Consider the following 24353-nt stretch of genomic DNA (forward strand, 5'->3'; position numbering starts at 1 on the left):
AAAGGAAAAATACAAAAAGAAGCTTGAAGCCAAAATGTTGGGAGATCCAAACAGGCCATCATAATCTGAATTATATGCAGAATATGAACATTAACAACAATATCTCCATTTATGTACATTCCCTCAAACCTTTACCTAGCAGTGATATGCTTTGGATATATTTTTCTATTTAGCAACAAATTAAGTAGATGAGTAGAAAATAACTTTAACCCACCTAACCGAATCTAAAACATAGTTATACTATTTATATTGTAATTTAATGAAAAAAAAAAAAAAAAAAAATCAGCCACTGGCGTTAGGTGTAGTAGACCTAGTGCTAGGCCATTGTTGAGTCACGGAATTTGGTGAAGGTGGTGGTATCGGGTTCTTCAGCAACCCAACTTCATCGCAGTCTGGTGAAGGTGGTGGTTGTATACTCATTGCCCGCTTTAAATCCTCTGGCACATCGTTTCCGCTTTCAATTATCTTCAAACCCTCCAAAACCTCATTCATGGTAGGCCTCATATCGTTGTCCTGCTGCAAACATTGAAAAGCTAACTCTGCCACTGCAATTATCATCCTTCTAACTTCATTATCTGACTCAAACCCAATACATGGATCTACCAACTCATTGAATAAACCTTTTTGAATCTTCTTCATGGCTAAGTTAGCCAAGTTAATCTCATTCCTCTGCCTGCTTATATCAACTGCTGGCATAGATGATATAAGCTCAATGAGAACAACCCCAAAACTATAAACATCACTCTTACTGGTTAGCTGGTAACACTGGTGATACTCTGGGTCAACATAACCAGGGGTCCCTTGTGGAGCAGTTGAGACATGGGTGACATCAATGGGGAAAATCCTGGAGAGCCCAAAATCTGCAACTTTGACACAAAAATTGTTATCTAGGAGAATGTTGGTAGTCTTCACATCACGATGCACGATTTCAGAAGCATGGAGGTAAGACAGTGCGCTGGCAGTTTCTATGGCAATGCTCATACGAATAGGCCACGTGAGTGAGCCAGAATCTGCTCGGTCACCATGGAGATGATCAGCAACAGTGCCATTGGGAATGTATTCGTACACAAGTAGAAGTTCGCGGCTGCGGCGTGAAGTGCAGCCATAAAGGGAGACTAAATTTTTGTGGCGCAGATGAGTGAGAATTTCAATTTCATTCATAAACTGTTCCACACGTTTGTAATTGTGTTCGTACAAGCGCTTGACTGCGACTTCACGACCATCTTTGAGTTTGCCTAAATCAAATTGATCAAAGAAAGACCTTTCAGTAAGCTGCTGCAGATACTATGTAGTTTCAATCCTTCTTTTATTGCCTCATGTAGCTGATTTTTTTCTTTTTTAAATAACGCAAACATAGAATGTTTAACTCTTACCATGGTATACAGTTCCAAAACCTCCATCTCCAAGTTCCTTTTCACTATTAAAATGATTAGTGGCTTCTTCGAGTTCATTGTAGGTGAATACTGGGACACCATAGTAGGCACTGCCACCTTCTACGTCTGAATTTGAGTAGGGCTGAGAAGAAATGTTCCTTGAGAGGAAGAGACGTTTTTGTTTGTAACGCCACAGAATAAACAAGCATCCTGCTATAAATGCTGGACCTCCAATTCCAAGACCTAAAGTTTACAAGTGAGTGAGGTCAACTTTTAACCAAAGGACCGCATGGCATAAAATTATAAAACAGTTAAAAGAAATTCAAGTTTGATCAAGGGTGTGTTTTGCAGAGCATTCAATTTAATGTTGCACATAGGGCCAACCAAAGGACTACTGTCATTGTAAGCAACAGGGCGATATTCAAAGCTTGTTCATTCCATGATATGCTTAGAACATTAATCCTCTGCCGAGGCACTTGGGAATGATTTGATTTCCTTCAGTTCAAACACTTGTCCTAGATGAGAATCCATATCAATTAGATATTTAATTGAAGAGTTATGGATCATACCTAGTCCGAGTTTCAATTTCCAGGTCTTATCTCCTGCAACATAAATTGCAAAGAAAAATTCTGTTAGCTAAAGCAAAGAAAATTGAATTGTCATAAATAAAATTGGCATTCACCAAAAACAAGATAATGCATAATGATCATTTAAAAACTCTCCATATGTATATGTGCGCGTTTATGTACCTAATAGTCTAATACCAAAAAAAAAAAAAAAAATCAATTAAACAGTTTCTTTTCCTCTGAGTTATATCCTTGGAGGAGTGACATTGGTTATGGCATGACAGATAATAAAGACAGCAGGTCATGTAAATGCGGCAAGCATCCAATTTTATGCACATCTCTTCCGAGGTTATACCTTTTATACATTTAATTTCCTCACATTTGCCTCCTTGGTGATAATAACAATCAGAGCATTCTTGGGTTACTTTCACTTGAAGGGAGAACACAGCAGTCAATGCAGAAAGATTGTATTGAGTTTGCATTGGATTCTTTGGATCCAGATGAATGGGGAGCTGAGCGATTAAACATGCTGGAGGGGGATTTGGTAAACTAGTATTAAAGGACATATAGTAATTATGGGAACCATTGGAGCAGCTGAAGTTAGGATCTCTAATCTGTCGGGGCTTGTCGCATTTGAAGAGGGTCAGATTGGCTGTGGAATCTATGGATAATGTATAAAGGATAGGAGACATAGGAGAAGGGATGGGAAGACGCAAATCGTCGAAATCTTCATAATTGCAGTCATCTTTATTATCTAAGTGCCTCTGAAGCCTTGTGTCTTTGAGTTTGATAGAAATGATATTTGATCGAGAGATGTTTTCTAATTCATACCAGTATCCTCCATCTATCAGTTGGATCTTTGGCCCAGAGGGTTGAGAACAATCAACTGTGAGCAACCCGCATTCACGAGGATGTGCCATACTTCTGAAGGGGAAGCTGATATCGCCTACCATTTCATTACAGGGGTGGAGTGGACAATCTTTGTCTGGTTCAAAGGAGTGAAGAACCACAAGATGAGTAAGAAGAGAGAAAACGAACAAAGCGACGGGAGCCATGGAAAGATTCCCAGCTGGACAAGCAGAACAAAGCACCACGAAAAAAGTTCTACTTCTCTAATTCAGAACAAGACTGTTGTTCAATTATTTGCCTCCATCCTTTCTTAACCAATATATTGAGTAAGTTCTTTGTTTAACACGCTAGTTGACTTGGAAGTTTGATATGGAAGACTTAATTTGTAGAACGAACAAGGCATATAGACTATTGATTGATTGGCCGGCTTAAAGACTCTCTCGCATATGAGGGAGTTTCCTTCTCATTTTCCTCATTGACTAGCACTAGAAAGACTTGACTCCTTGACTCTTCAAACTCTGATATATGATAACATTCAAAATGAAATTAATTATGGTCTTAAGAAAGAAACCCTTGCAACTCCACTGAACCACATACATTACGGCAGGGCAGGAAAGATAACGAGTGCTGCTCGTGAACCATGTTTGTGTGAACACTTAACAGTTACTGCTGAGAATGCTATTATGATTATATGCCTTCTTTTTCTCGTAATAAAACATATAATGGGTGTAAAGTGAACAAGCACAAGGCGTCTGTAAAAGAAGTCTGAGATATATATATATATATATATACATATATATATTTTTTTTTCGGCCATAAGTCTGAGATATTATTATTTGGTCATAAGGGCAGCGTGTTATATAATTGTTTGTGGTCATTATCATTTCCCATAATTTAAGAAAGAATATATATCGAATTTGCATTAGCAACACGTTAGGTAGGTGTGGCTCTTGTGTGATTGTCAATTTCTGGCGGTGTTGATGGTGCAAGTGGGAGACGGGGTAAGAGGAAAACGTATTCATAGGGGGTACCTATTTCTAATGGTGGTGTTTAGTCATAGTCTCACAGATGAATGAATTATGAATACCTAGGACTTATGTATTGGAGGGTCCCATTGGAGCTCACAATGGTTACGGAATTCCAGAAAATCCTTTCTGGGGTTTGAATATATCCTGCAATGAACTTCAATCAAAACGCCATGGTTTTGTGCAACTCTCTGGAGTCTGAACATGGAAAACCTCAAATCATTTAGTCATTTTCCACCAACATATTATCAGATATTGGTCATAAAATGAAAATCATTTCTTCAATCTCGTTTAGAATTGTTTTGGTCAGAGTTGAAGAGCATCAAGAACATTATACTGTAGATAATGGACCGTGTCCTAACTTTAAATGACAATTGACAACTAAAGTGTATACTACAGGGTTAGTTGTACAACAGAGTCCACCTTCTCTCTTGTCCTTTGTTAAGCTTTTGAAGATGTGAAACTCTTCTCATATGTAAATATGGAGGTATATGCCTCCATACATACAAGTCAATCCCTTGACAGCATATCATGAGTGTATTGCCTTGTTTACTTAAAGAAGATCGTATGGGCATGACGATCGTCCAAAAATACTACTATTATCTCTGTATAAATGTCAAAATAAAATAAGGGAGACTAAAGTAAGTTGCAGGATTTGAAGTTACTGTATCATATATATATATAGTGCGTGTGGGTCAAGTCTGATTTATGTCTAGCTAGCACTCACAATGGCCAATTGGGAATGACTCTGGATATCTATATACGTCTCTTACTCTGACTCTGACCCGCATTAAAGTCATTGAAAGCCATCATATGCAGTCCAATAATTCATTGGCAAATAAATCCAATACTTTGATTTACTCGGAAAAATCTTCTATGAACTTATCCTTTCAATATTCTCAAATTTTAGAAAAAACGTGTGAGAATAAATCCAACTTAAAGTCAGTCAAATAACTCATAAGGATTTGTGCTATATGATAAAATTGGTTTGTGTGGGTTAATTTTGAAGACATCTATACCTACTAAAAGATACAGTGAGACCCTTTTTGTTTCAGAACAAGGATGCATGATAAAACCTTATACACAGATTTTTTATTTTTTGGGATAGCATTAATTAAGATGATAACATTGATAGATGATGTCCATCGACAGAAGAAGTGGCAAATTGGTCGTTGTGGAAGGTTTGAGTCAATAATGGCTGGTGAGGATTGAGGAATGACCCACAACCAACCAGCAGATTAATTGGTTTGTAGGATGGAGACTTGGACTATGGCATTGAATTTGAATCTGACTGACAGTTGAAGGTTAAACTTTAAACTAATTGTTCTACACTTCTACGAATTGAAAGACAAGGGTTTTTATTAATTAAATTGGTCATCCTGAAGACATTTTTTTTTCCTGAAATTCTACTTTCAGGCTTTCAGAATCCAGCTGGGAAGAAATTAAAATCTTAAAAGTTTAGGTTGACTGCAAAATCATTGTTATAAAAAAAATATATGTATTATTTTAGAAGGTGATGTGACTACATAATATTAATAGTACGTCAGTAATTTTCTTAAGTGCGATCAACAGATGGCACAAATGGACAAAAGGTTGAATGAGAGTGAGACACATGACCAGTAGGGGTGTGTTTCGGCCGGATCGGATCGAAAATAGGGTGTTCCAATTTCAATCTAAAAAATTTTGGAATGAAATTTATGTTTCAATTTCCATTTCGATTCGGAATTTTCGGATTTCTCAGAATTTTCGGAATTTTTCAGAATATAACATTTTCGGAACTTTCGGATAAAATTTGAAATTTTCGAATAAAAAATCGGAATTTTTACATTTTCATAATATTTTTTAGAACATGTTTGGATTTTTTTTTAGAATAATGATAAAATTAACAAACAAACAAAAATTAAAAGACAATAGATTATGATGCATTTCAATAATTATATTAAAATGTAATTAAAATATATGTCCAATTTAAAAAGAAAATTCAAAATATTAATTTAAATAACATTTAGAACCATACCATCTCATACCATTACCATAAAAAAAAATCTAGAAAAGAAGGAAAAAAAAAAAAAGATGCAATTTAGCAAGTTTTTCATTGCTAGATTATGTATGTTAAGAAATAAATTATGTATGATATATATTGTGTATGTTTAATGGTATATATTATATATTATAAAATACATATTATATAAGAGAAATAAATGTCACTGTGAATGTATAATAGGCTTAATAGCACATATCTTAGAGGTGGGGGATTAATCTTTGGAGCTCATCCAACATTGTTAGAATAAATGTCATTAGTAGATACATGTTACTCACATATATATATATATATATATATCATGTTTGAAATTTTGAAAATAATAAGCTTAAATATTTAATAATTAGTAATTATAACTGGTGGGATATTCTAGTTGGAATAACTGTAGAATTGCTCCATATCTTCAATTCCCCTCCCTAATAAAAAAAAAATAGTAATTATATGTACGAAAAAATGTGGGTGTTTGTGTTACCAACTTACCATTTATGTTATTATGATACACATATATTTATAATGTACATATGTTTATATTAATAGAATTAGTCATCTTTTTTAAAATATATGTTATATGTATCATACTAAATAAATGATAAAATATATAATATGAAATAAATTGGCATAATTTTAGAAATATTAGATCGGAATGCCTTCGGAACATTTCGGAATTTTTTGGATCGGAATTCGGATCGGAATCGGAATTTACATAAACATTCCAATTCTAATCCAATTTTTTTCAAAATTTTTGGATTTCGGCATTTTCGGATTCGGCAATTTTAGATTCGGAATAAAATTAAAAATTTTCGAATAGAAATCGGTCGGATTCGGATTTTCCAATCCAAATCACACGCCCTACACATGAGGTAACAACACAATTACTAGTACTAAGCTTGTTGACAAATAGATATCCCATCAGCCCAGGAACAGTGGGCTATTAATGTAGAGTAGGCTAGGCCTAGCATGCATCCTATATATAGATTACGTCCAATAATTTTTCTTCCATTAATATCTAAATATAAAATCCTGTCTTTATCACCAATTAATGTATTTGTTCCTAATCTTAAACGTCTAATACTGACCGTTCTAATTTAATCTTATTAATTAAAAATGTTAAACTGATTCTCCATAATTATGATTTATATAAGTACATAAATTATGTCATGAACGTTGCGTGGTTTATTCACCACATTATAAAATAAGATAGTATAATATGATTTTTTGGATCGGACTTGGAAGCATTACTTTTTCTTTATTTTAGAGGTTCAAGATTTGATTCTGGAGGGAGGGGTCTTAACTAAATAACTATTTTCTCTATTAATCCAACAACCGCCTTTTGTTTAGGCGCAAGTGCAAGTCACCGACCGAAATGTATGGTAGCAATTACACTATGCCCATCCCCATGAGACTGGCTGATGAGGATTTTTCTACGTTTTGTACAGAAATCAAGTAAAGAAATCAAACGGTATATATTTTATGAGTCTACCTCTTGAAATCTCGTGAAAGTTTTACTCAAGAGGAAGAGGAGAAAGACCAACCTGTTACATTGCAGCGTCCAGAATGAGGCCTATCTGGGCAGAAGCACTTAAAATGGTACGTGGTGTGATTGAAGCCACACCTCCCTCCGCTTAGCTCGCAGCGGCTGCAGTTGCCGGCGATCCATTCCAGCACAAACCCTTTCCTCAGCACCTCTTCTATTCCCGCCCCACTCCCATTCCCATTCCCATACCTTTCAACTGGAGCAGCCACCACCACTTGATCTCTTCCACACTTCTCATACGCATTCCCAAATCGTACATCATCCCGAGGCAGGGCCAAAACTGAACTGTTTTTGTTAGTTCCCTTAAAGCAACCAATGTTGTACTCTGACAATGACTCAACCAAAGAAGAGCTGCAATTGTAGAGCAGAACCAATTCGGTTTGGTTTTGAGCGAGCTTAAACTGATCGTTTGGAAAGCTTAAGGTATGGACCAGTGGAATATTATTGCAAGCACTACTTTTGTGTAAGTCTGAAAACACAGCGTTTGAGACCACAAGAGACTGGTTTTGGTAACTGATATTGCGGATTATGTAATCGTTACCGAAAATTTGGACAATTGGGTATTTGTTTTCATGGCAAGAGAGATGGAAACCAGGGTACCCGCAGAAGGGTTCTTGCTGTCCTTGGATGAAGAATGGATAGCTTATGATTTGGTCACCACAAGTTTTGGGCGCACTGCACGCTTTGTACTGCGGGTCCACAGCAGATGGTGGAGATGAACTTTCAGCTGATGGGAGTGATAGGAGAAAGAAAATGAGGAGGATGCAGAGGTTTATCAATGGGGAGAAGAGGTTTTGATTCATTTGGGATCTTGTAAAATTGTGGGTAGAGACTAGAGACAGTGAAGGTGATGATATATTGAGAGTTGTACTTAAGGGATGATGGGTTTGACTTGATAATTTCCCGATTGAAACTCCTTGGCTCTGACAGTTGACAGCTTTTCTTTTTGTGATAAGAAGACTTCTTTATTCTGCCTCACATCTTGGACTCTTGAATTTAAGCCAAATTACCTAAATTTATCGGCCATATTCTATGAAAGTCGTACAACTTGACCAATGTATCTTCTACTTCTCATGTACATGCCCTTCTTCAATGGGTCACTGTGGAATTGGCACTAATGTTTACGGTTCATATATTCAAGCAGAAGTAATTACAATTTTAAACTAGTAAATTGTATAGGGATATTTATCATTTAAGGGATTTTTTTTCTTCTGATTTTTTAATTATTCAAAGCAGCATGGACCGCAGAATCACCGATGACCACCAAGTTGCAAGTTGCCACTATGCCTTTCACTTTCAGTTTTTGCAACTTTGGTTCAATATCAATTTTGTGACCTTTATTCAGCATCAGCCTGATGATAGAAAAAGCAGCCGAATCCAAACCGACCAAGTACTTGGAATAAATTACATTCAAGTTAGTCATAATTACCTCTTCCTCTTCTTGCCTATATATGTTTCTTTCCTGTCCATGCATTTTTGTCCCACTCTTTATTTCTCAAAGTCCAAAAGGGAAATTCATCCAAGTGGAAACTTTTGGTGAAAGCAACACCAACGATGTAATTAAGCATTCCGTTGATAACATTTTTGTTTATTAATGTCCTCAGTGATCGATTAAATTTTTTTTTACTCTGAAAAATAAGCTAAATGTCCTGAAAATGCACAAATTTGGACTCATTTTCAAAATATCTGAAGTTCTATCAAGACATTCTTTTCGGGAGTAATTATTAGAGTTTGGATCCTATGCCAATTTTCTTTTCCTTTTTTATTATCAAATGCACTACTTTTCAGTTGATGCTTTAAATTATAAATTAAACCCAGGTGAAAGTGATTAATTTAGATGTTTGTCTTGACTCTTAAAATAGGATATACACGTCACCATATCTCATTTTCTTTTAACTATAGTAAACTGGGCTAGTGATCCCAAAATCACTGAAAAGTAAAATGGGCTAAGGTGGCCCGCTACGCGACCCAAGCTTGGACGCTGGCCCATTTGAATAACAACGTTCACATCCCACGCTCTTACACGAATCGTTTTCGTAGGAACTAGGAAGGAAGCGATTCCTTCTCCTTCCAGAGACTTCCTTGTATGTTCTTCTCAGTCAACTTTGCTGGGAATGCGGTGATTTTGCATTTTGCGCCACTGTCGTTATGAAAATTAGACACGCAGCTATGTAAGGTTTTCAACCTTTCCTTTTTTCTTCTTGCTTTTAGCCAAAATGGATGATTTTATATGCATTTATTTCCACTTACTGATTCTGAGTTTGGGTTTCATGCTATTTTTATTTTTCTATATCAATCACTAAAGCCGAATAATATGCTTATTGTTCTCGTGCTTTGAAGCTATCTATGTTTTGATGGAGGACATTATATGCTTGTTAATGCTTAAGGAATTGCTTTTACGTATTGGGGGAGGGGAATTACAGTAGCTTTTGATTGCTTCATTCACGAGTAGGAAATTTGTCATTTCAACAAACATGAATGGGTGTTAAGTGGAACGCACTGAGCGCTTTTAAATTTTCCAAGCTCATTCAAATGGGTTTTACTCGAAAGACTGATTGTGGCATTGTTTGTTTGTGTAGTTCATGTTCTTTTTGCAAGCTTCTAAGCTCAATAAATGGGTTGTTTCTTGAAAAAACTTGCAGTGGCAATGTTTGTTTGTTTAAGTTATGTCTTTTTGGATGCCTAATTTCATATATCTTTGTATTCATGAATTCAATAGAGGCATTAAACTGTGTTTCTAAATGGTTTAGTGGCAGGGCGTCATTTAGTTGGGAACTAATAATTTTATCTGACTAAAAGAAGCATACAGTGTGTTCATTCCGTAATTTTACTTTTGTTATTGAGGTTTTTGGGTGTCTGTGCTTTTATTTTCTTTGATCTTCATACAAGGTCTAGTCCTAGGAACAAGTACTGCTCTTTAAGTCAAACAATGGCATCCCATTCTTTGAGGCCTATACCTGTTAAGAGTTTTCTAGAAAGTTCCTTCTTATTTGGTTTGAATTGATAAGGTGGCATGCCACAAGGGTGGACATGATAAAGGGAGTTAGTTCACTCCAAAAAAACATTTAACTTTTCCATCCACATCTATTGTACAGATATTTTAATTTAGGTCTTAACTGTTTATTTCTGTAATGTATTACACTTTGTTGATGTTGAACTTACACTCATATTTACAATCTTTCATTAAGAGTTTCTTACTGTTAGCATGCCTTTTCCCCTTCAACAGTTGGACATTCAGTAAATTAGATTTCTTTTTGTAGACAGGTGGAATCATAGAGCTGCAAGATGGGTCGAAGAAGGAGAAATCGTAGCCGGAAGCGGCAGAAGCTTATTAATGCAGATTGGGCGGGGATGCCTCGGAGTATCCTTGAAATAATATTTGAGCAACTGCCTCTGATTGATTGTATGTCCGTGAGTGATGTTTGCAAATCTTGGAGAAATGTTGTTGCACAAGAACTTGCTGCTTGGCAAAGGCGTGGTTTCCCATGGCTCATGATGTCTGGCCAAAAAGACAGTGAGGTAAGGACTTGTATTAGCATACTACAGAATCAAGAGTGGGAGATGGTGCTGCCTGAGGCTTGTGGAAGATACTGTTGGGGATCATATCAAGATTGGTTGATTCTAGTAAAAGATCTTGGCTATTTCTGTCTTGAGATTAGCTTGTTCAATCCATTCTCTAAGAACAAAACTGATCTTCCCAGTACATATAATTTTTATCACAAGCTGGTTCTCTCAGGGCTTCCCTCTCTTGGAAAATTTGTATGCATGCTTGTTCATAGTCAATGCCGGGAGCTTGCGTTTTGGGTCCCAGGAGCCCAGTCATGGCTTAAACATAAACTAGATGGTGAACCATTTGAGGATGCTGTCTTCTCCAACGGAAGTTTCTATCTCTTAAGCAATGATTATAACATTTGGCAAATTAAGGCTACTAATATTTTGGCTACCATGGGAAGAGATGATGCTTATGCTTCTGCTACTTCTGAGATCAAAACACATTGTCATGAAGTAAAAATGTCCGAGGAGGACGAGAATGATAACAGTGTGCTGAAGTATCTTGTGGAGTCTTGTGGGGAGCTTTTGCTTGTTTGTAGGTTTTATAGCACCAAATCAGATGCTGTACTTGAAACAAATGGTTTCAAAGTGTATTCATTGGATCTTAGCCAGATGTCTTGGAAGAGGGTAGAGAATTTGGGCAATCAAATGTTATTTTTAGGCAAATGTTCTTCAAGATCTTTTTCTTCAAGGGAACTCGGTGTTGAGATGACCAATTGTATCTATTACTCTAATGATCATGCAGCTCCATGGTGGAATGAATGGGATTCTGATCATCTTTGTGGAATTTCAACTCGTCTTGGTCTGCATGATACTGGCAGAAGGGATTGGGGGGTTTTCAGCCTCAGCAAAGGTGAGAATTTCTGTTTTCGTGGCAATCGGGACAGTTGGGCACCTGTTTGGTTCACTGCACCCCAATGGTGGTGCTGCAGGAATTTGATTCTTGGCTGATGGTAAATTTTGCTCATTATACTGGTCTTGGCTGGGCCTCTGTTGATATTTTGTTAACCATTAGCATATCCTAAGCTTGGAGTTCATTTCAGTCATTCAGTGAGAGGAAAAGATGCACCATGTACACGTTAGGGGTACTCTGGTAGTAGTAGTAGTAGAAGGCTTTTTGTAAGTTAGGGGTACTCTATATTATAATCAGTGATAATCTATTTATATCCCTGCATGGTCGGTGCTTGCAGTAACTATTTTCTATGATTTGGTTCATACGAATCTAGCCAACCTTTACATTAAGAATACTTTATTTTGTTCAAGGTTTTTTTGGGTTTTCATCTGGAGTGAGATTAATGAAGCATTATTCTTCCGTTCATTACATGTTGTTCAATACATAGCAGGTGATCCAAATTCTCTGAAATTGACAAATTTTATATTTGTATGATGTGTGTTGTTGACACGATAAGGAGATTTTGTTCAAAGGAGAAGACAAATGTACACGAACGTTTTCTTAGAGATAATTTAAGCTAATTAATTAATTTAATACAATTTGGTAAACACAATCGTGACAATGAGATTCAGGAAAAAGTCAAGAATACCTTCAGTGCCAGTGTTTATTTAGCAAGAATCAGAAGATATTATAATTTATAACAACTGGCCAATAGAAATGGACAGTCAAAGTGTGATTAAACTGACCATTGTGAAGCAAATCACAATGGGCATTAGTCATTAGTGGTGGACATGAGCAGGTTTGGTGGGTTAAACCAAACCAATCAATTTTATAAATAATTAAAATCATGGTATACAAGGCGTATTGAGCAAGCTGTTGATAGCAAAATTTCTGATAACTAATTTAGACAAAGAGATTGTTTATAACTAGGGAAAAATGCATTTTTAGTTTCTGTGTTTTACCTTGCAATCAATTTTGGTCATTGTGTTTTCAAAATTGTCAATTTGGTCTCTGTGTTCATGTTTGCAAGCAATTTTAGTCCACTATCACCAATTGTGGTGGCAGATTTGTGGTGGATTTCACCTATTATGCCCAATAGAGAGAGAGAGAAAGAGAAAGAGAGAGAGAAAGTTGATGGGGGAGAAAGGGATGGAGGGAGGGTGAGGATGGTGGTGGTGTGTTGTCGTCGGTGGTAAAAGGGAATAGATGGATGATTTTGGTGGTGGTGGACCGAAATTGCTTGCAAACATAAACACAGGACCAAATTGGCAATTTTGACAATACAATGACCAAAATTGATTACAAAGTAAAACACAGAGACTAAAAATGCATTTTTCCCTTATAACTATGCAATAATAGTTCTAAAATCAATTCAAATGTAATTAATTTATTTGTTATTATAATTTAGTCAATCGTTAACATAAATCATGAAATTTTCTACCCAATTTTTAATTAAAATAAAAAAATTATGTTCGTATTTGCTCAACTTATGAAATTCTTTATCTAAATTGTTCAAAGTTTGAATTAAATTCATGTTGAATAGATTGGTCAAATCTCTAAAGAGTTCAACCTAATCTCATCCCTGATGGGCATTTATCTTGCACTATTAAATATGATATTTAAGTATAGCATTATTTGATATTTAATGAACAAATTGCAAAGTCAAACCCCAAATATTTGCTAAGAATTAATTTTGAAAAAACAACAAAGATATGAAAATGTGAATTTGCTCATAAATTGCTTTCTGTGACACATGTATAAAAAGAGATTGAAAATTGGACATGAAAATGCATGTGAAGGCATCTTCCTTATTATGTTACCATGTGACCGACACTTTATGTCCTTTTGTTGTACGTTAGGTTGGAATAAAAAGTAAACAAATTTCTTAAGTATGGTCTAATAATATTGTTGGAATTTAAAAGTGGCAAAAGAGAGCAAGGCACCCCAATTAGGTCAATTAAATTTGTTATTGAACCCTATTAGGTCAACATAATTGGGTATGAGTTTAATTAATTGTAGAGGATTGAGTTTTAATTGACAGGCATGGCCAAACAAAAAAGAATTTTAATTGCCAGGCATGGCCAAACAGAAAAGAGTTTTAATTGCCAGGCGTTGGCCTTATCAGTTTGGCAATAAACCTATTTTGAATGGATGTAGCGGTATGCCATCCTTCTACAGAGAGAAAAAAACAAAAGATTAAATGACAAAATTATTGTTGTTAAATGGAGAATATAATTATTTATTTTAAAGAAAATTTTATGGTAGTATATTCAAGGAATAAAATTGATACTACCATAAAATTTGAGTTTCGAGGAAATTTCGATGAAAATTTCGAAGATTTTTAAATTTTGACAAAAATTCAATAGAAATGACGCAAATTGCTATCAAAATACGAAAATTTTGAATGAAACTTTACCATATGTTTATTTAACATATTATCTACTATATTGATAAAAAACATTGAAGAAACCAAATTATATAGTAGGTTTCATGTGATATATGATGAATATAATACGCGCTGGAAACAAATATTATTAAATAAAATTAGGATATTATTTATATTGTATAATTTAATTATATACTAAAATCTAAACTCTAATACTCTATATATCCTAAACTCTTTATATTCTATAATTTATACATTAAACCCTCTATACTCTATATTTTTTAGGATATTAGGTTTTAGGCCCTTTAGGATACTTTTAATTATTTTTTTATATAGATTTGTATTAGAGTTTAAGGTTTAAAATAATTAAATGAAATCCCAAACATTTTTTTTTTCTTCTTTCCAATTGCCCAAAGGCCCCAAACCCCACCTCATTTTTTTTCTTTTTTTTTTAAAATTTTTTTTAAATTTTTTTCTTTCTTTCCTTTTTTTCCCTGTGCCTCTCTCTTCAGTTTTTTATTTTATTTTATTTTTCCTTCCTTTTTTCTCGTGCCTCTCACCTAACCAAGCTTTATCTTCACTAAGTGTAGCAACTCAAATTTTGGCTTATGATAATTTTGTTACTTAAATTTTTCAAACTTGTTTTAAGATTTATTTAAAGGAATTAGAAATTTCTTTAAGTTTATTTTAACTAACTTAGACCTTTGGTTGTGGTTTTAGAGCTTAGTTGTGTAGAAATGAATTTAAATAAAAATTCAAGAATTTGGCGATTATTATTATTTTTAGAATTAAATTATGAGAGTTGGATTTTTCATAATTTTTTTGAAAGCAATTTAACTATTTTGAGGTCATAGGAAATTAGTACTCATCAATACGAGTCCGTAGAATTTTTCGGTGAATTATTTGGAGTCTCGAGCTATTTTTTGTGAATTTCTGAAGTTGGAGAAAATAGAAAATAGGAAAATTTCGATAATTTCGGTAAATTTCGATAAATTTCGACAAAATCTTCAAGAAAAATTATCAAACATGTGTTTCGATTTCGGATCCCTAAAAAAATGAAATTTAATACCTTGAGTATATCATGCGAATAATATATAAATCTTTGGATATAATGAGTTCACTTTTGACAATAAGTTAATTTTGACTTTTGAATTACGATGAATATGTTTGCATAATTACAAATTTTTACTATACACAAACTTATGTTTGTAAAAAAAAAAAAAAAAAAAAAAACTACGAGCGCTCGACATAAGAGATTTTTTCGATATGATCGATATACCACCACATGCTGTAATAAATTTAACGTAATATAATATAAATGTATGTTATTAATATTATACCTTAGGAAAAAAACATATCGTCCAATAATATTTTTACATGTTGGATTAGTTACACCACGTAACAATGTATCGGTTATACATTAAAAATTCTCACTCAAAATGATACCAATAATTTGGCACTAAAAACACATAAGAAATTAAACATAAGTTTATTTGTCACAAATTTTGCTTATTTAACATTACAACATTTTAAGTGATTTTAATTTTCATTAAAAGTTAAAAAATGAACTTTAAAATCATTATCTGAAAAATATTTGACATAAAAAGTAAACAGAATGAAATATGCTGCAATTTTCATTAAAAAAATTGGTAAGTATTTAATTATTGTTAGAGTAGGCGACCGTTGGACAAGGGAGACGAGGATACCCCGGGCACACCAACAGGAATCAATGTACTCAAAACGTGGGGATCTGACTGTAGGGCTCCCGCAAAGCCTAAAAGGCGCGTTGCCTCACGCTACAAAAAGGTCGTTGCTCCAAACTAAAGCAAAAATTAATAAATGAAAGTCTATACGTTTTCTCGAGAAAATCGAATGGGGATAAGAAGGAAAAAGACATCGTTCCTTGTAGAGTGAATCTCACCATACACGTGTTCAACAATTTAGTCCGTCCACACGTGTCGGCAGTTAAGCCCCTCACCTTAATGACTATCCGAGTGGCCTCAATCACACCAATAACAGCCCCTTGTGGTCAAGCCTTTAGATCTTTCCCATTTAGTCAGTAGATAACGCTCTAATCAGGGGACATCAATATTCCCACTCACATTTTACTAACTTTGCCCTTGTCAAAGTCTAAATTCCCACGACTAGCAAAGCCTTACAACCATATCCAAGTAAGAGAACAATATTGTAATTTTAGAAGACAAGGTGCCCCATGCCATTACTCTGGGCGCCCAAGGTTAATGGCAAATTTTATTTATTTAAAGAAATTTTAAAAAATTGTTTTGTTCTTCCCCTACCCCTACGCAGTACCCATCCATTTATTCAGAGCCTGCTTCGCCATTTCTCTTCTTTCTCTTCCTTGATCGTTGTCTTTTCAATTATTCTATCTCCCTCTTTCTGCCTAATTGATATTACCAAATTGCCGCTGGAAACCTGCCCTATCTTACCCATACCTTCTCCACCAGATCCATTTCACTCTCTGCCTCCATTTTAGGGTTTTATCACCCACAATCCAATCCTTTTCTCCGATCTGTTTCCACACATTCGGTTTCTCAGTTAACTATCATTTTCACAAACCCTAGAGAAGCCGATCCCCTAATTTCCATCCCTCAATCGATTCGTCGTACTCCAATCCCGTTGACTTCGTTCCAGGGTTTAAGAGGCCACTTACGTGCATAGGAGGACCAGATTTAGGGTTCTCGTGCGGTCGTGCCAGTTTCTGATTTGGCTTTCGAGATGTTGGGGACGGGGTTGCAGTTCACGCGCGGTCGCGGAGAGGACCGGTTTTACAACCCGGCCAGAGCTCGTAGGGCCCAACAGAACCAGAAAGCCGAGCAACTTCGGCGAGCTCAGAGCGACGTCACGCCGAGCCCATCGCCTTCGCTCAAGGGCAACCAGAACCGGGAGCCGGAGAACCGGACCGGGTCCGATGAGCCTCCTACGCCAGTCGCCGTGCCAGCTTTCGAGCCCGTCGTGAAACCTTTGAGTAATCTTGAACGGTTCTTGCAGTCGATCACGCCCTCCGTTCCAGCTCAGTACCTCTCCAAGGTGTTTGCTTTAAATTCAATTTGTATAATATTCTTGGTTAATTTTTGTGTTAATTTTCTGAATCTTTTAATTAAATGTTGGACTCTTGGTAGCAGACGACGATGAGAGGATTGAGTACATGTGACGTGGAATTTCAGCCATACTTTGTTCTTGGTGATCTATGGGAGTCTTTCAAAGAGTGGAGCGCTTATGGTGCAGGAGTCCCTCTGATTTTGAATGACAGTGACTCTGTGGTTCAGTACTATGTCCCTTATTTGTCCGCTATTCAAATATATGGACACTCTACGAAATTATCTACTAAGACGAGGTATACATTTAACTCCATGATTTAATTTTAGTTAATTCTGTAGTGGCGAGCATACTGTGGTTTGTACTCTGTTCATGATAATGTTGCATGTTGTGTTCTCTGTGGTTGGCATCATATTAAGAGTGATTTTGTTTCTACTTTTGTCTTTGTAATACAAAATTTGATGGCTTTTGTGGGTGTGATAGGCGACCCGATGAGGACAGTGATAGTGATTTCAGGGATTCTAGTAGTGATGGTAGCAGTGATTATGAACCCGATAGAAGATTAAAATATTTGAGGGAGCAGCGGAATCATCAAATTCTGTCAAGCGAAATTCCTTCTAGGATAGAAAGATTATCTCTGAGAGACCAGCATTTTCCACCTCAAGAAGACTGCTCTAGTGATGAAGGTGAATCTGTAAATTCCCAAGGTTGCTTACTATTTGAGTATTTTGAACGGGACCTTCCTTATTGCCGTGAACCTTTGGCTGACAAGGTAATAATTGCATTTCTCTCCTACTCGCTATGTTTGGAAACTAAATAGCAATATATTTTACTCTTTTATCACTTTGCTTCCCTGTTTTTGGCCTTTATTGTGAACTTTCCAATTTTACAGATATTAGATCTTGCATTCCGTTTTCCTGAGCTGAAGACACTAAGAAGTTGTGATCTGTCTACCAGCTGGATTTCTGTTGCATGGTACTTTCGAACTCTGCATTTGTTTTCAGGGGTTATGCACAAAGATGTTACTAAATTGGTTGAGTGGTATATTTCTTTTAGGTACCCAATCTACAGGATTCCAACTGGGCCAACTTTAAAGGATCTTGATGCGTGCTTTCTGACATACCATTCACTTTTTACACCCATGGGAGGTAATAGAGAATTCCATTTTTATTTTGCACATGTACGTGCATGGCTTTTTTGGCGGCGATGAAAGTATATTCCCTGACATTCGTATGTAGATATAAAGATGTTTGGGCTTCTTCATAATTTTATACTCCTGAGATACCAGGTTGTTTCATTTAATGCATTCGTCTGATTGTTAATCATATAATTGCATAATGGATAACTGACCTAAATATATCATCATGATTGGCAAAAAGACAATGGAACAATTAAACAATATGATCAGAAGGACCCACATCCTCCACACTTTGCTCAACTTTGGTGGTGTATTTCCAAATCCCCCAATGTCCGTTATTTGGTTCTGTTTCTTAAAATGTGTTCTAGATACCAGGTTGTTTCATTTAATACATTGGTCTGATTGTTAATCATGTAATTGCATTGTGGATAACTGGTCTATAGATATTGTCATTATTGATAAGAGGGACTCACATCCTCCACTTTTCGTTCAACTGTGGAGGCGTAGTTACAAATCCTCCACGTTTTGTTGACTTGTGGAGGCGTATTTACAAGTCCTCCATGTGTTGTTCACCTGTGGAGGCATATTTACAAATCCTCCATGTTCGTTCAATTGTGGAGGCGTATTCACAAATCCTCCACGTTTCGTTCAATTGTGGAGGCGTATTCACAAATCCCCCACGTTTCGTTCAATTATTGTGGCATATTTACCAATCCTCCACGTCCTTTACTTGGTTCTGTTTCTTAAAATGTTTTGTAGAGTTGATTAACTTTCCAAATGCTGAGTTGTTTACTTTAGATCGATGGAGAGATCTGTATTTATTGTAGGAGTTATTTAATATCTCTTATAAGCTTGTCTCTTTTGAGTAATTTGCTGCAGTTCTCAACATAAGCTTATCTATGTCTCAGTTGCATATCTGATTTACATTATGTTATATTTCAGGTGTCCAAGATGCCCGGGCTCCTGTAGTGACATATCCAAGCGACATGGATGGTATCCCTAAGATGTCCTTGCCTGTTTTTGGCCTTGCTTCATACAAGTTCAGAGGGTCCCTTTGGACCCCTAATGGGGGATTTGAACGCCAATTAGCAAGTTCCCTCTTGCAGGCTGCTGAAAGCTTTTTAAGATTGCATCAGGTCGATCACCCAGATTTTCTGTTTTTCAGCCGTCGATGATGTCAAAGATATAATTAACTGTGATGCTGCCACCATTCTAGAAGCAAAGACTGTTCGCATGGGTAACTTATGAAAAATTCCCTGTATTCTGTGAAGTTCAAGGTGGCAAGTTGGTTTGCGGGGTTTGCTGTTTGATTTTCTGTTGTTTGCTAAAAAGAGAGAAGAAAAAAGAATTGAAGTTTACTTATAGAAAAGTGAAGCTTTGGCATGAGATGTGGGCTGTAATGAAGCTCAGCAAAAAGTGAATAGAGGAAAGATAGAGTTAGATAAGCTATAGAAGGGCTAGCTTAATCATAGTTGCAGTTTTTTAATCATAGTTTCTGTTAGTGTAAGCAAGTTTTATGTTGCTCGTTTTTTTCAATATTCTCAGCAAGGGTATATTACAGAAGAAAAAGAAAAAAAGAAAAAAACCAGGCTCTTTTTTATGTCCTGATGATGTTTATGATGTAATTTTATTTACAAGGGGATTTTGATGAAGTGATTGTAAGTGTTAGATCCTGCTTCCCCAGATGTGTATTTGAATCATAACCGCATAACTGTATCAACATAACTGTGTTAGAGGTTTAATAACCGTTGACGAATGTCATATTACTGGGTCATATGGTTTGGTGGTGTTTCTAGACATACCATTTTGGTGAAAGCTGTTTTATTAGTCAATTTTGTTAAACTGTCAGTGTGCTTTTGCTACTTATTTACTTATTTATTTATTTATTTATTATTATTATTTGATTTATTGTGGTAGAACTTAGTCTTAAGACTTGATTAAAGAGTGTTGGGATATTCTGAATTCTGATGATTGGAATTATCTGCCGGTTAATTATTAGGCAAATAAAACACGGCTATTAGTTTTGCTGCAAAGGCTATTTGAGTTTTTACATTTTATCTACCTTCACCTCTGACCAGCCAGAAGAAAAATTTACAATAGACCTGACATCTTGATTTCTTTTGGTGAATGAAAGCAAGTTTCTGCGAGGAGTCTCTGACATACTAGGAAAACGATCGTAATTGGACTTCATTTGTATTGTTTTTGAAGAGAGTATTAATTTCAGCCAAATAAAGAAGAGTTTATCAAAGCTCAAAGGAGAAATATTGCTTGGGAGGAAGCTCAAAAGTCCAATGCAATGGCTCTGGCCAGTGGGAAATCCGCAAATTGAAGTCAGACATCATCGACTTCATTGAGTAGGTCATTAAACTTTGTCTCCAAAGCGTCGGAACATATCTGACCCATAATCCGATAGAAAGACATGAGATCAGACAACTGCTCTATGGACATGTTCCCAATTATGGCCCTTGCAACTCTCTCCCTCTCCCCATTCATCTTCAGTCGTTGTGTGTATGCTGAAGCATTTCTCACGGTTGCACCCATCTGCTCCAGCCTTTTCTCTTGCTGCAAACTCAACGCTGTATTTGCCTGAAAGTGAAAGCACACCCATTAAATAAACTATGCATGCAGCCATGCAGGGATTAAAAAGATGATCAAAGTGCAGTGATGTTATCATTTCATCACCTCCAGAAACTCAGCTCCAACATCCAGTTCAGACTCTTTGCTTAAAACAAATACTCCACGCCTAGAGTACATATCTTTTGCGATTGAGAAGCTCCTTTGAATACTCTTTCTCTTCACCTCTTGGTCATGATTAAGCTTTGGAGCCTTTGCAACACAAGCCGACTGATTCAGCTTCTTTTCATAAGCTCTTACTGCTTTAACAAATTCCTGCGATCATAACCACGACAATTTGTATCTCATATAACAAGGAAGAAGAACAATGTATAGGATTGAGATTGAGTCACCTGATATGCTGATGGGCATCCTGGATATTCAAAATCGTCTGAATCCGGTTGTCTCATTCTCTCTGGATGGAATTGAAGTCCCATGATGAACTTGCCTTCATCAGGATTATAAGCATCTGGGTCATAAAACCCTTCAACCAACCCATCATGAGCCAAAGCCATTGGCACGAACCTCTGGGCTAATCTCTTCACACCCTGATGGTGATAACTATTCACCCATATCTCCATTTTCTCATCATCCAAAGAATCTCTAAACCATTTATGCAAAGGGGTATTCTCCACAACCTTAACCTCATGTCGATGCCCATCATAATTCTCATAGTTTATGTGAGCCACTTTTGGAGTATTACTCTGATCATCTGGGCACTCTTTTAAGACTTCTTTCTCAACATCTTGGTACAGTGTACCCCCACATGCCACATTCAGGACTTGTGACCCTCTGCATATTCCCAAGTATGGTATGTTTCTTTCTAGGCATAGCTTTGCAAGCCTTAGTTCTATGGAGTCCTTCTCTTTATCAATGGCAGTATCGCTTGCATGGAGTTTCCCAATTTCTTCTAGTTCTTCAGGAGAGAAGCCAGAGAGCTGTGCATCGTAGTGGGACGGATCAATGTCTTCACCTTCGCATAGGAGAACTCCGTGGATTGGTTCAAAGCTTTGCAACAGCATGTGGACTCCACTCACTCTAGGGACAATAACAGGCACCGCTCCATAGCTTACAATTAGATCTAGATGATATTCTCCTGTTATGCCATGTATAATTGAAAATTAAACTAATTGATTGTGTTGGATTTTAATCAAGAACAGCTAATTAAATGATTAATTTTATTTACAAATATCTTTATCAACTGGTTGGATCTATGGAATGAAAACGAAAGTTGTTCATATATGAACGCATATACTAATTTTATTGGTGTAGTGGTATATATATTTTTTTCTTATTTGTTGAAAGATGTTTCAAGTTCGATTCTCTTTCATTCGACATTTGGAATAAAAAAAGCGCAAGTAAATTAAAATAAAATAATTCAATGAGTAAGATAACACATGGTACATGTATGTTCCGTTGTATATCAAACTAAGAAACTTATAAATTAATCTATGCAAATATATACGTAAAACTTGATAGCGCAAAAATAACAAAGAGAAGTATATAAGAAATACGTGATCATGAAGAAATAATTGGAGTGAGAGAGAGAGAGAGAGAGAGAACTAACCAACGAAATCTACAAACTTGTTCTTGCGGACGGTTCGTCGAGAGACGATGAGAACTCTAGGCAAAGTCATTGAGAGATCTGAATTAGCCATGGAGACTACAGATCCAGTAGTAGTGGATATATGAGGATTATATACACCTTTTAATTAATTAATAGAGATGGACATAGAGGGGAGAGAGATTTTTGGAATTAAGTCTTAATTAATACTTGGTATATTCTTGCCAATTAAGGAGGCAATCTGTGAAAATCACACTAGTTCCTTTCTTTCTTTGTTTGATCATTGATGGGTTGGATTTTGTTTCTTTGTCTGAGTTTTTGAGCAATAATACAATGTGAGAACAAGAAAGATCCAATTATGGGAACAATAGGTGTATTCGTCTGGGTGCCGCGTACTGGCTTAATTAGATCATATATGGCATATGTTTGTGAAGGAATTGGCCAATGCTTAATTTTCGTGCTATGTTGTTAGCGTTATCCTAGGAATTGAATTTGGATTTCTTCTATATATGGGCACTTTATACAATGAGAATATTTTATAGAAATAATTACTGATAACTACATATTTCCTATGGTTTTTAACTTTTAATACCACTATTATTAATATATAACAATTAGGTTAGTTTTATTAAGAATTAGGTTAGTTTGACTGCATGGGCTTTAGTTGACTGCAGCTGAGTGGGCAGCTGTAAGCAGCTGGCGTGTGTTAAGTGATGCAGCTGTAAACTTGATCTCATTCTCTCTTCTCTCTCCTCCGTTTCTCTTTCTTCTTCTTTTTTTTCCTTCTCCTTTCTCTTTCTTTTTTTTTCTTCTTCCTTTCTCTCATTTCCTCCATCAGTAACTCCATCCCCCACCTGCGTTGACCACCAGCCCACCCTCTCTCTCTCTGGACGACGTCGCAAGATCGATCTGGACGACGTCGCAAGATCGAGAGCTCAGACTTCCTGATCAGCGAGTTGCACGACCCCTTTCGCCGATTTATGTTTAGGTTCTTGATTTTTTTGTTTAGTTCAGTTTCTGAAACTGCAGAAAACTGCAGTTTCTGGAACTGCATAAAAAACTGCTGTTTTACAGTGAACTTTCTGCAGTTTGTGAACTGAAACTGCAGAAACTGCAGTTTGTGAACTGAAACTGCAGAAACTGCAGTTTGTGTGAACTGAAACTGAAACTGCAGTTTCTGGAACTGTAAGTGAACTGAAACTGCAGTTTCTGGAACTGAAACTGCAGAAACTGCAATTTATTAGAGTTGAAACTGCAATTTATTGGAGTTGCAGTTTCAGAAACTGCAGTTTATTTGAGTTGCAACTGCAGTTTCAGAAACTGCAAAGGAACTGAAACTGCAGTTTATTTGAGTTGCAAGCTTGTAGTTGCAGTGTAAATGAAACTGCAGTTTATTGGAGCTGCAGGCTTGCAGTTGCAATTACTAACTACAAGTGAAACTGCAGTTTCTGAAACTGCAAAGTGAACTGAAAGCAGTTTGTGAACTGAAACTGTGTATTTTTTATTTTTGTTATCCCTATTTTCGTCAAAACATTGCGCTGGCAGATGGGCTTCACTGTGGCGCGGGGATGTAGTGGGCGTGGTGTCCGCAAAAGAATATTAGCATTGTGGTAGTTGGCCCGCAAAGAAAGAAAGGGGCTTTAGGTGGTTTTGGTTAATAATTTGTGGTATCAGTACCTGCATGTTAACGGACTCTATTTTATAAGGCATGCATCATCTAAAATGAAAAAGTTTTGATAAGTAAATCCACGTGTATAATACAA

At 36.1% G+C, this 24353-nt stretch overlaps 3 protein-coding genes and 1 pseudogene across 8 annotated transcripts; 2 read left to right on the forward strand and 2 right to left on the reverse strand.

Moving 5' to 3' along the window:
- Positions 1 to 18: 18 nt before the first annotated feature.
- LOC147295494 (LEAF RUST 10 DISEASE-RESISTANCE LOCUS RECEPTOR-LIKE PROTEIN KINASE-like 1.2) lies at positions 19 to 8243 on the reverse strand. Of its 2 annotated transcripts, none has more exons than XM_086230527.1 (4): positions 7387 to 8243; positions 1943 to 1975; positions 1374 to 1616; positions 19 to 1235 (listed from the first exon to the last, which is right to left on the reverse strand). In XM_086230527.1, exons 1-4 carry the CDS (start codon positions 8189 to 8191, stop codon positions 283 to 285), a joined length of 2034 nt encoding a protein of 677 aa, XP_086086653.1. In that variant the 5' UTR covers positions 8192 to 8243; the 3' UTR covers positions 19 to 282. The 2 variants fall into 2 exon arrangements, with proteins under 2 accessions (XP_086086653.1, XP_086086654.1); XM_086230528.1 differs by lacking the exon at positions 7387 to 8243 and adding an exon at positions 2295 to 3547.
- Positions 8244 to 9427: 1184 nt separating this feature from the next.
- On the forward strand, positions 9428 to 12258 carry LOC147295495 (putative F-box protein At3g25750). Of its 4 annotated transcripts, none has more exons than XM_086233325.1 (2): positions 9428 to 9559; positions 10653 to 12258. In XM_086233325.1, the coding sequence occupies exon 2, from the start codon at positions 10674 to 10676 to the stop codon at positions 11889 to 11891; it is 1218 nt and encodes a 405-aa protein (XP_086089451.1). In that variant the 5' UTR covers positions 9428 to 9559; positions 10653 to 10673; the 3' UTR covers positions 11892 to 12258. The 4 variants fall into 4 exon arrangements, with proteins under 4 accessions (XP_086089451.1, XP_086089448.1, XP_086089450.1 ...); XM_086233322.1 differs by having other exon boundaries at positions 9435 to 9559; positions 10649 to 12258; XM_086233324.1 differs by having other exon boundaries at positions 9445 to 9564.
- A 4244-nt stretch (positions 12259 to 16502) lies between these two features.
- LOC147295496 (uncharacterized) lies at positions 16503 to 20174 on the forward strand. 2 transcript variants are annotated; one of them, XM_086232047.1, is made up of 6 exons: positions 16503 to 17266; positions 17359 to 17573; positions 17759 to 18047; positions 18168 to 18250; positions 18332 to 18423; positions 19356 to 20174. In XM_086232047.1, the coding sequence occupies exons 1-6, from the start codon at positions 16955 to 16957 to the stop codon at positions 19586 to 19588; spliced, it is 1224 nt and encodes a 407-aa protein (XP_086088173.1). In that variant the 5' UTR covers positions 16503 to 16954; the 3' UTR covers positions 19589 to 20174. The 2 variants fall into 2 exon arrangements, with proteins under 2 accessions (XP_086088173.1, XP_086088174.1); XM_086232048.1 differs by having other exon boundaries at positions 16504 to 17266; positions 17362 to 17573.
- Positions 19675 to 22147, reverse strand: LOC147295497 (putative glutamine amidotransferase GAT1_2.1 pseudogene; annotated as a pseudogene).
- Positions 22148 to 24353: the final 2206 nt, after the last annotated feature.

This window comes from Dryas octopetala, chromosome 2, assembly GCF_963921425.1.
Source record: "Dryas octopetala chromosome 2, drDryOcto1.1, whole genome shotgun sequence".
In the NCBI taxonomy this organism is placed as follows: domain Eukaryota; kingdom Viridiplantae; phylum Streptophyta; class Magnoliopsida; order Rosales; family Rosaceae; genus Dryas; species Dryas octopetala.

Bases quoted from the DNA above. Each gene is read 5' to 3' on its own strand.
- LOC147295496 (XM_086232047.1), top strand. From the start codon at position 16,955: ATGTTGGGGACGGGGTTGCAGTTCACGCGCGGTCGCGGAGAGGACCGG. The intron at 17,267-17,358 runs GTGTTTGCTTTA...GACTCTTGGTAG, and splicing joins CAGCTCAGTACCTCTCCAAG to CAGACGACGATGAGAGGATT. The intron at 18,251-18,331 runs GTACTTTCGAAC...TATTTCTTTTAG, and splicing joins AGCTGGATTTCTGTTGCATG to GTACCCAATCTACAGGATTC.
- LOC147295494 (XM_086230527.1), bottom strand. From the start codon at position 8,191: ATGAATCAAAACCTCTTCTCCCCATTGATAAACCTCTGCATCCTCCTC. The intron at 1,976-7,386 runs GTTGGTCTTTCT...TTTATGTTGCAG, and splicing joins TGGACGCTGCAATGTAACAG to GAGATAAGACCTGGAAATTG. The intron at 1,236-1,373 runs GTAAGAGTTAAA...AATTTGATTTAG, and splicing joins TTTTGGAACTGTATACCATG to GCAAACTCAAAGATGGTCGT.
- LOC147295495 (XM_086233325.1), top strand. From the start codon at position 10,674: ATGGGTCGAAGAAGGAGAAATCGTAGCCGGAAGCGGCAGAAGCTTATT.